Source organism: Mastomys coucha, unplaced genomic scaffold, assembly GCF_008632895.1.
Source record: "Mastomys coucha isolate ucsf_1 unplaced genomic scaffold, UCSF_Mcou_1 pScaffold17, whole genome shotgun sequence".
Taxonomy (NCBI): Eukaryota; Metazoa; Chordata; class Mammalia; order Rodentia; family Muridae; genus Mastomys; species Mastomys coucha.
In genome coordinates this window covers 4,964,642-4,976,586 of record NW_022196899.1, presented here as the reverse complement: position 1 = coordinate 4,976,586, position 11,945 = coordinate 4,964,642, and the positions used below count along the sequence as shown (strand labels likewise).

The following is an 11,945-nucleotide window of genomic DNA, read 5'->3' as shown; positions in this document are numbered from 1 at the left end:
GGGGGTAGGATGGGGGTGGGACGGGGGTAGGATGGGGGTGGGATGGGGGTTGGAAGGAGGTGGCATCCTGTCAGTTTCCACTTTCATACTTCTTACCTGAGTTGGGGCTTTATGATTCATATTCCTTAAGTAATTAAGTAAAGTAACAGATTTATTACTAATGGGACATCAGACAGCAGGACACTGCTTCTAATGTCCAAAATACCCATGCCCTTTACTTATTTGTTGAATAAATATATTTAAGAAATACCTAATATTTTTGATTTGTTCAAAATACTTCAAAAACTGACCTCAGAAACCATATATTGTTAATACACTCAAACGGTACTCACTACATAAACATATGTGTGTGTGTATGTGTGTATGATATATTTAAAACTAATAAACCAACAGTGAAGGAATTATATTTTAAAAAATACTTCAAATTCAATGCTTTTCTGCATATACCATTAATATGCAGTAAGCCGGTGATGGCTCAATGTAAAACTGCTTCCTGCCAAGTCTGATCATCTGACTGGGGTCGCCGGTACGCACAGGGTAAAGAAAGCCAATTTCCCAATTGTATTCTGATCTCAGTGCCAGAATATGTACAGATAAAATAAATATTTCTTTTTCTAAACTTAAAGATACAGATAGTCTTCCTTCTTGGTAAGGGAGGCATGCATGCACGCGCGCGCGCGCGCGCACACACACACACACACACACACACACACACACACACACAGACACACACACACACACACAAAGTAGTAATAAAAAACCTTTATGGAGATTTACTTTTTATGGGGTTTTAAAATAGATTTCGGTCCAATTCTATCAATCTATTTTATTTACAATAGTCATGTAATTTTTGCCTTTATACTCAATGTTTCCCCAAGTAAAACTGCTTTAAATATCACTGTTTAGAATTTATCAACATTTTTCTTAAATTTATTTTTAGGAGCCAGGCACTGGTAGTGCACGCCTTTAATCCCAGCACTTGGGAGGCAGAGGCAGGCAGATTTCTGAGTTCAAGGCCAGCCTGGTCTCTAGAGTGAGTTCCAGGACAGCCAGGGTTATATAGAGAAACCCTGTCTCAAAAAAACAAAACAAAAACAAACAATAATTACTTTTATGATTAATTGTGCATGTTTGTGTAGCATGAGTGCAGGTGCTCCTAAAGGCCATGTGTCAGATACCACTCCCAAACAAAACCAAAAATACCAATTTCCATTTACCAAGCTCCTAAAGTCATCACAACCTTAACTAACTTCAGAATAGTCTCCAATTGGAAACATTTACACACAACTAGTCAAGAATCTACAGTAGGCTCAATAACACTCTACAATCTTCAGAACCTCTCGGATGCATTCTTGCCAAAAATCTTACTGTACCTACCAGCATCTCCGCCATCTTGACTACTGCATGCTTCAGCCAATAAATTTGTGTTCATGGTCCTATCACCATCAGGTCCTGAGAGTAGTGCACCATCCAAATCTGAAAAGAACACACAATGAGTTTATTTACAAACTGCCCCAGAACCATCCGCCCAAGAACAGTCCTTTCTTCCTGGTTCTAAGGGGCCTTCCAATCCACCACAGGCTGAGCATGTAAACCCCAGGTGACCATAACATATTTTACTCATCCTTGGTTCTCTCACTGCCTAATAAACTCAATGACCAATAACTCTGTACTAAACAAATGTAAGACTGTATGCATCCATGTACGCAAGAGTATGAGCTTGCAGAATCCAGTCTGTCCTTCCAGCATGGGTTCCAGGACTTGGGATGCCAGGCCTGTGGAACAGACCACTTTACAATCATCTCACCAGCCACGATATTTCTGACTTAGTGATAATTGTGAAATCATGTGCTAATATGTGAAAATACCTTAAATTAAACGCTTTTATTTGAAATGTTGTATGTGGTACTGCGGACTGAACCCAGAGCTCAGAACGTCCTAAACAGCCTATAGCCTAAGTAAGCATTGTAACCGCCCTTATCGTTAGTTGACAGGCATATATACCTAAAACGGTTTTATCAATGTCTTGCCAGATGCATGTATGTGGCATGTCAATGGTTGTGAGCTACTATGAGTGCTAGGAATCAAACTTGGGTCCTCTGAGGAGGCGCCATCTTCTTAGCACAATTTGAATTTATAACCCATGATGAAAATAGCTTTCAACCACACAAACATGTCCAACTGGTTAGGAATGGTCTTTGAAGAACCAAGGTGTATGTCAGGTGCTAAGCCTAGTTTTATGAAATGGCTATGTGACTGCATGCCTTGTTAGCTCATTTATATTCATATATTAAAGATCTGATATAGGAATTTTAGTTTAATAACAAAATGTTATAATCTTGGTGAGCCTGACTGATTATCAGCTGTCATTGCATATAATATGAACTACAAGTGCTAAAAAGCAGATTGGAGTTGTTCTCTTACTAGTTCAAAAACAGACCTAGTTAAAATTGCAGGTGGAGATTTAACAAAAGCAGTTATTATTATTGTTGTTGTTGGCTAAGAGCTGATTTGATCTACTGGATAGACCTAGAGAGGCAATATTTCAATTAAAGCTATGACGATGAGGTGTACTTTTCACTGTTATCAATAATTTACTGTAAATCCATTTAATTCTGACTTCATTCATTCCTCTCATGCTAATGAGCTCTTATCTCCTAGCTTGCCAGATATAGTCAATAATATAAGATCTTCAATAGTAAAGATCTTTCTGAAACACAAATCTTTATTTTTTCAATAGTTTATTATACCTTTTAGTATGATTTAAGCTTTTTAGTTTAGCCTTTTTACTTTAGTATTCAGGTTCCTGCTTCTAATCCTAGGATGATGCCCACCACACTAAATCCCTCCTCTACCTCAACTGAGTTAAGTATCTGAAAACATTTTAAATCTGTCCTTTGTGAACTCTCTCCTTCCCTCAAGACATCTTTGGCATGGTCATCCTTGACTGCTCTGGATCCCCTAACAGAAATACAAACAACTTTTCTGTAAAGAAGTAGACATTTAAATGAAAAGGTATTTATAGTGTGTAAATAAACTTTCTATGTATTCGTTCATACAATGTAATGTGACACAGAAGATTCTGGTGTACAATTATAAAAACCCCAATCACTTAAATACTAAGGAACTAGTAGTACCACTTGACTGAGAAGCAGTGATATAAAACAGTGGTTGAGGGTCATGGCAAGAACTCTCTATTTTGTTTTTTAAAAGGATCAAGTGGTTTAGATAAGAAACAGGTCTTCTATTTGAATTCTAAAAATCTACTTCATGCTATCATGAATAAAAGGACTCTAGAGGAGATGCAGAGACCAGTTGCAAAGCAATCCTAAGCCACAGGCTGTGCATTTGCTACCCAATGCCTGCTCTTTGCTGGGGTGACGTGCAGAAAAGGAGAGGAATGGGCAAGTGGAAAGCAGTTCTTAGTAACCCAAGCCAAGGCTGACGTGATACAGTAAAGTACAGTAAGCATAAGGCGTGGTGGGAGAATCAACACTGTGGGAAGAAGCTAGGTCATCTTCCAATGGCAGCACAGGAAACACGGGGTGGGACAAAGGGTTCAAGGTGACATTTAGTCCAGAGCACTGAGTCTAATACACCTAAAGAAGTATCGTGTTTAGAAGGTTAGAAGAGGACCTGGCAGTGGTGGCGCACGCCTTTAATCCCAGCACTTGGGAGGCAGAGGCAGGCGGATTTCTGAGTTCAAGGCCAGCCTGGTCTACAGAGTGAGTTCCAGGACTGCTAGGGCTACACAGAGAAACCCTGTCTCGAGAAAACCTAAATAATAATAGTACTACTACTACTACTACTACTACTAATAATAATAATGATAATGATAATGATAATCCCACGTTCACATGGCTCTTGACCTATGGCTGACTTTATTTACAATACTCAAGCAGAAGGCTTTTGGATTGATTAAAAGTGTGTGCTAAGGCTGAACCACACTACGACTAAAACCAGGTTTTTCCAGTACACAGCACAATCTCAGGGTTTACAGTGTGATCAAGCATCCTGCAGCACTGAGTCTAAGTATCAAGTTGAGGCCAACTAAGCTCCGTAAGTTGCTGTCTCCTCCTTCACCGACCCCCTAAAGGAGATGAAGGGATATCTTGTGAGATAGCTTCGTAGGTTAAGGGCATCTACCCCAAAACCTGTGAGGACCCAAAATCTGCCTCTAAGGATATGACTAATTCCAACAAGTAATCTTCTAATCCCCAGATGAGCAACTCCCCTCCATACACACATACACAAGTACATAATCCAGTAAATCAGGAAACTTGGTAGGAAGATGGCCAAGTCCAAGGCCAGTCTGGGCATTTTAGTAAAATTGTCCTGAAAATATTTACCACAAAACTGCACTGTGAAACTAAAGTTATAAAACACTATGAAACAAGGAATTAATGGAGTTACCATCAATCTTAGTACCAAGGTCACAGCACAGAAAAAGGAGGCTAGGAATCATTCTGGAGCCTGTGTGTGATGCTGTCTTACGGGGCTGGGGGGTGGGAGAAAGGTCCCCCGACATTGCCTGGAGTCCCTAGGATTCGCTATTTCTTTCTTTCTTGTTAAAGATTTATTTATTTATTTATTTATTTATTTATTTATTTATTTATTATATGTGAGTGCACTGTAGCGGTCTTCAGACACACCAGAAGAAGGCATCAGATCTCATTACTGATGGTTGTGAGTCACCAAGTGGTTGCTAGGATTTGAACTCAGGGCCTCTGGAAGAGCAGTCAGTGCTCTTACCCCCTGAGCCATCTCTCCAACCCTTGCTATTTCTATGTACAGTGCAGGTTAGCCCAGCTTCTTTAGGATCCCAATAGTCTCAAAAAGATGTGAGCTAACGGCTCTAGAGACAAATGATCTACACAAATTTCATTTTCATAAACACATAATTCATAAATTATCACAGCATATAAAAATGTCTGCAGATAGTTGCAGAACTAAAAGCAAAACCTCTTTCTTCATAAAGAGGGATAGGTATCTTTTTCTCTCTAGTCTTTCCCACTCAGTAGTTTCATTTACAACACAGATGTAAATGCTTGTTCCTATCGCACCCTAGAAACTTGTTTTCCTGCACCCAAACTCCCTGACTCAGTGACAGACTGCAGCTGCCCTGTCCTGCTCATACTAGAAAGTTTCTTTTCCTCACCACTCAGATATATTTCTGTGAATAGTCCTTAGCTAGTTTCACAGAGTGTACTGAGGAAATCTAGTTAAAAAGATCAAATCTCTACTTGAAAAACCTCTGTTGCCCAAGTCATAAAACAAAGATCACAACTTAGCCTTTGACATACAGAGACAATTATAGTCTAAGCCTGGGGTGTACCTCAGGGTTTTTTTTTTGTTTGTTTTGGTTTTTCGAAACAGGATTTCTCTGTGTAGCCCTGGCTGTCCTGGAACTCTGTAGACCAGGCTGGCCTCAAACTCAGAAATCCACCTGCCTCCGCCTCCCAAGTGCTGGGATTAAAGGTGTGTGCCACCACTGCCCAGCTGAGAATAAAAATTTTCAGACTACTGTGGTTAAAGAGTGATTAACTCAGTTACCAAAGTATGAGCCTGTAAGCACAGGGACATGATTTACACTTATAAACCAATGCTGGGTTTTCTCTACAGGTAGACCCCTGACACTTCCTGGCCAGCCAGCGAAGCACACTCAGCAGGGAATGAACCAACCAAGCAAGACCCACATTATTAAAACAAAACCAAAAAGGTAGATGGGCACATTGTCTACACACACCCATAGATATTCAAAACAGGGCAGCTGGCTCAGTGCTTAGGAGCTCTGGCTGACCTTGTAGGACCTGGATATAGTAATCCCTAGCTCCCACAGGCACCAACCATTCATGTAAAGAACAGCAATACATGCAGGCAAAACACACAAAACAAAAAGAGAAGTTTAAAACAATTTGGTCAGCTAACTAACTCTGTTGCTGCCAGAGACCAAGTATTCAGTAGTATATAAACTTGAGAGGTGGGGGTGGTAGCTTAGTGAAGATGCAAAGGCCCCACCCAGTTCATGCCTAGCACTGCCAACATAGAACAGATGACCTCTTCTCCACATGAAAGTGCTCAGACAGCTTAATGCCCTCAAGCTCTGATCCACAAAAGGCCTTTCCCATTCTATACAAGCACCAGTACAGCCAAATAAAGCGGAACTAAAATGTGAGCATCTTATTGAGAGCAATAAAATGTGAGCAGTGGCAGAGCTCAGGCTTGAACTTGGGAGGCAGAGGCAAGAACATCAGTTCAAAACCAGCCTCAACTGCTGAGATAATTTCCAAGACTAAGAATAAAACAACAACTAACCTCGAGAGCGAAGGTCGGGAAGGAAGAACAACGGCAGACAAAAAGTACTTAAAAATGTGTGTTCAGTAAGACTTCAAGGCCTAACTTTTAAAGTAAGCAGTAAGCCTTGCTTCTAATAAAAGTGATTTTAAAAAACAAAACAAAACAAAACAAAAACACAAAACTGGCTTACTTTTCACAACACTGTACAATAAAGATGTCTGAAAGATTTACCTAAACATCTGGAATTGAATCCAGATCCCATAAATGGCAACTGCACATTAGTCCAGCCCCTACTAGGTTATAGCACAGCCACTGCAAGCACAAGATGCAGAGTGAAGGCAGCACTTGGGAGACCGCAGCAAGAGGCCACACACACACACAGCGTGCATAACCACTCTGCTAACAGAAATGTTTCTTGGGCTGGAGAGATGGCTCAGTGGTTAAGAGCCTTTGATTGCTCTTCCAGGGGTCCTGAGTTCAATTTCCAGCAACGACATGGTGGCTCACAACCATCTGTAATGATATCTGACGCCCTCTTCTGGTGTGTCTCAAGACAGCAACAATGTACTCAGATATAATAAGATAATAAACCTTTAAAAAAAGGAAATTTCTCTATGACAAAATTCATTTAAGAAAAAACACTGAAAATACACAAAATAATTAAGAAAGTTAATTTTCTTTAAGTATGTGCACATGTAAAACAAAGAAAATGTAAAAATAAATAAACAGGTTGAGGTGGTACCCTATGAACTAACTGAGGCAGGATTATCACGAGTTCAAAATTTTCCTGAGCTATACGCAAAATTTGTTGAACGGTTGGCTATATTGTATTAATCTGTGTCAGAATCTTTTTTTTTCTTCCTTTTTTTTTTGTTTTTCGAGACAGGGTTTCTCTGAATAGCCTTGGCTGTCCTGGAACTCACTCTGTAGACCAGGCTGGCCTCGAACTCAGAAATCCACCTGCCTCTGCCTCCCAAGTGCTAGGTAAAGGCATGCACCACCACTGCCCGGCCACAATCTTTTAAATAAAAATGTAAGGGTTAAACACATACCTCACTAGCAAAGCTCTTGGTTAGTACCCACAAGGCCCTACATTTAAACCAATATTGAAAAATAAATTAGTAACTATATTTCAAATCTTAAATTTCATTTAATATGGTTAAAACTGAATTTTTAACATAAGAACATTTTTCCCCGGCAGAGACAGGGAAAATTCAAGGCCAGCATGTTCTACAGAGTGAGTTCTAGGACAGCCAGGGCTACACAGAGAAAAAAAGAAAAAAGAAAGAAAAATGTTCTTTTTCAATTTTTAAATCTATCAACCCAATTTGAAAGGACAAACATGTTAACCGTCTCAAGTTCCCCTCATGTTCCCGTGTATAGTTCTATCACATGGATATCATCAGGCCATCTAGCAGGAAGTCCAACAAGATACACTAGCTTAAAGATTCAAAATGTGCCATCTCAGAAAAACCTCCAGACAATGTTAGAAGATGCAATCCCAGCTTCAACATAACAGGACAAAAGGATGCATTTTTGGAGCTGTAGTCATAAACTATAGAAGAAGTCACATTTCCTTTTAAGGTGTTCATAAATCTCAATATGCCAAGCATTGAATTTATATTTCAAAATATTCACTAGTACTTTTAAGATGTTTGTAAGAGAGCTTTAAATTCATGCAAAAGCGTGTTTTGCTAATTTTTTATTTTTCTTAATAAGTGAAAAATTAAGCACAATTAATGATATAGATGTTAACATATTTACAAGTTCAGAACTAAAATTTAAGGTTTTAACAGGAGACGTGATTTTGAAGACTCCTACTTTTAACAGGAGAATGACCTTGGGAAAGGCAACTGTCTTTATAACCTTAAAAAACACCACACTTGTTATATTGGTCAAACTTCCCTGCAAAGTTAAAAGTCAGTTCTCTATATTCAACAACAGCAGAGATGGCACTTAAATTAGAAAAACATGGATTCAGGGGTATTATTTACATTTCTAGTCCAGATGGACTAAAACTGTGTCCAAATTCTATTACAAATGGCAGAATAGGGGCAATTATAGAAGTTAATTTTGATTGAAGGTAACTTCTAATAACTGTCATTGTATACACGGGCTGCTTAAGGTCATCTTTGTCAGCATTCAAACAAGCCAAGCTATGTAAGACCATCTATCTAGCATTTGGCAGAAAAGTACTATAGCACTGGAAAACTGTTATAAATAACTTCAATAGTCTTTTCTAACTTTAAGGGCACCAGACATAACTTGCCAGTCAATTTCCATATAGCCCTGTAAACAGTACTGTATTTTAAGTACAGTACTCTAGCCTAACTTACTCATACCCATCCTATTCATAGAGAGGAGCTAACTGAATCTGGGCTTTATCAGTTGATCCAACCCTACTTGGATTCACCTGTGGAACTTCAACGCATGTGTAAGCTAAGAGCCCAGCTAGCCTGACCTGTAATGCTCAAGGTTTCCAATCGACAGCTAAGATTAAGAGACACTTTTTTTTTTGACAAGGACTAAACAAAGCTTTGCTAGAAATAATTCCTTCTGTTTACATACAACCTATGGTCCTTTCAATCATATCGACCCAATAATATTTGGGTCAAGGCTGCTCTTAACATTAAAAGCCCAGCTGGGTATGGTAATATACACTTTTAATCCCACCACTGGGAAGGCAAAGGAGCTTTGTGAGTTTGAGGCCAACCTGGGCTACGTGGGGAGCTAGTCCAGATCAGCAAAAGCTACATGAGAATGTCTTCAAGAAATGTCTCATACTATTTTCTGACCATAAAGTTCTTCATAAGGTCTATTTTCTTTCCTGTTTAAAAACACTGCTTATTCCTTTCACCTGCATGTATTCACACTACTTTTCACTTTGTTTTGTTTTGTTTTGTTTTCTTGGTTTTTCGAGACATTTTCGAGACTGCCCTGCTACTCTTCACTTTTGTGCCTGTGCCCTCAGAGTGTGTCAGAGTCCCAGGAACTAGACATACAGCTAGCAGTGAGCCACTGTGTGTGTGCTGAGAATTTAACTCAGGTCTTCCAGAAGACAACATCCCTTTTGGATAATTTATTTTGATTTTTATTATATAAAAGGCATAGGAACTAACCAAGGATTAGCAGGATTATACTCTTAAAAGTTACACGAGGGCTGGTGAGATGGCTCAGCAGGTAAGAGCACTGACTGCTCTTCTGAAGGTCCTGAGTTCAAATCCCAGCAACCACATGGTGGCTCACAACCACCTGTAATGAGATCTGACGCCCTCTTCTGATGCGTCTGAAGACAGCTACAGTGTCCTTACTTAAAAAAAAAAAAAAGTTACACGAAAGCTGACCACATGCCTTTGAACCCAGCACTTGGGAGGCAGGTCTCTGAGTTTAAGGGCAGCCTAGTCCACAGAGTAAGTTCCAGGTCAGCCAGGGCTACACAGAGAAACTCTGACTTGGAAAAAAGCCACAAGAAATTTATTTCTACCTCTCTTTAAAACTATGTTGGAAGTGAAAGTTTATATTATTCTGGGACAAAGTAGGAAAAAAGTACATTGGAAGGGGTTCTATAAGTAATTATGAAGGCTTCTTAGAAGCTAGTATAATTTGCTTATTAACAAAAACAAGCTGGGCAGTGATAGCACATGCCTTTAATCCCAGCACTTGGGAGGTAGAGGCAGGTGGATTTCTGAGTTCAAGGCCAGCCTGATCTACAGAGTGAGTTCAAGGGCAGCCAGAGCTACACAGAGAAACCCTGCCTCGAAAACCAAAAAAAAAAAAAAAAAAAAAAAAAAAAAAAAAAGGCTACAGTTCAGTGCTGCTCCAAGTTTTAAGTGAATTTTTAAAAAAGAGTCAGCTTCATATTTAAACATCTACTTTTAGTAGATGAATATACAGAACAAACGAGAGGCCCTACAACTGTCCGTATTCTCCACTCTAGGCAGCTTTGATAAGAGCACTTTGGCTACTGGAACTGCCTTGTGAGCAATCACAAAATTCAGACTAGCTCACAGGGCTACCCACTGGCAAGGCCAGACTATGAGCTATACATGAATTCCACAAACACTAGCTTGCCCGCTTACTTCCCTGTATCCTGCATTGTTTAGGTGAGAGAAGACCCATTTTTCTGCCACTGAATGATGCTGTAACTCTTCTTTAGAAACACCATCAAAATACAAAATTGTCACCAGTTGATATGTAAACTTATCATGATGAAACCAAACTTGTGGATGTAAGCAACTTCAGGTACCAAAGTGCAATCAATGATGTAAAAGCATCAAAAATTACCTTTTTTTTAGGATGACATAAACTGACTCAAACTATCCACAGTGTTTGATAGACCCGCTGCACTGATATGGATGGTGAGAAAATGTTTGCTAAAATAACTGCTAAGTATTAAAGACTTTTTAAAGTATCCATCACGGGTCAATATTATTGTTTTAAGTCAATACCAATAGTATGTGATAGCTGTAAGAACAGTTGTTAGCTCTGATTGGTTCTGCCATCACCCAAAATACCTGCTTAGTTTTCCAAAGGATTTTTATTGTATGCATGTTTCCAAGTGCTCAAAATTTGTATGTATGTGGGCACTCGTACACACATACGTTTAAACACTCTATAGAGTTACTTAATGCAGCAATTGAGTCCTGGTAGTTACCAGTTTTGAATTGTTAAGACTTCTATATTAGTAATCCAAACACAAAGTGTCAACTGAGGCATCTATCAGATTAAAAACTACCTCAGAGGCAGGAGTGTTGGCACACCCCTATAATCTCAGTACTTAGAAGGCAGAACCAAAAGTATAAGGATGGATATAAAGGTGAGCCTCAGCTACATAGTGAATTAGAGGCCAGCCTGTGCTAGAGCCTGTCTCATTAGGGACTTGCTAATAAAAACTGACAAAATACAAGGAAAAAGAACAACAGTGGGAAAAGGAACTTTGCAACAGGAACTTCATAAAATGAGAATACCACAAAGTAGTCCTTTGACGTTTGCATGTCACACACACACGCGCGCGCGCGCGCGCGCGCGCGCGCGCGAGAGAGAGAGAGAGAGAGAGAGAGAGAGAGAGAGAGAGAGAGAGAGAGAATATGAGTGAGAAACAGTGGGTCAATGGATAAATAGAACAAAACAGGCATGGCTTCATTTGCTATTGGGACAGCCCTGGCTGTAACAGAACATGCTATGTAGATCAGGCTGGCCATTAAGTTGCAGAGATCTACCTGCCTGTCCTGAAAATGCTGAAGTGTAAGTGTACCCAACTCAGGCATATTTTGAGGTAAACAGGCATTAAATCACTAAACTCATGGTGCACAAACCTAAAATATTTGAAAATGTCAAATTCCTGAGATGTTTCAAAGTTAGGAACAACTAGTTTAAAATAATTCATTCTCTAGTACTCCTTCACTCCATTTATAAAAAGGTCTTTACCACCAATATGACATGTTAAGATTCTTGCACACAGTATATACACTGCCTTAGAAAAATACAGAAGGGCTGGTGAGATGGCTCAGCGGGGAAGAGCACCAACTGCTCTTCGGAAGGTCATGAGTTCAAATCCCAGCAACCACATGATGGCTCACGACCACCCATAATGAGATCTGACGCCCTCATCTGGTGCGTCTGAAGACAGCTACAGTGTACTTACATAT

The 11,945-nt window shown here is 39.6% G+C and overlaps 1 protein-coding gene across 2 annotated transcripts in view; it reads right to left on the bottom strand.

Annotated features, from left to right (window-relative positions):
- The window catches only part of Zbtb10 (zinc finger and BTB domain containing 10), a 33,251-nt gene that overhangs the window by 7,564 nt on the left and 13,742 nt on the right, over positions 1–11,945 (bottom strand). For both annotated transcript variants that reach the window (XM_031376330.1, XM_031376331.1), the window contains exon 3: positions 1,378–1,476. In XM_031376330.1, the coding sequence (XP_031232190.1) occupies positions 1,378–1,476 (99 nt within the window). The remainder of the gene's footprint in view (positions 1–1,377; positions 1,477–11,945) is intronic.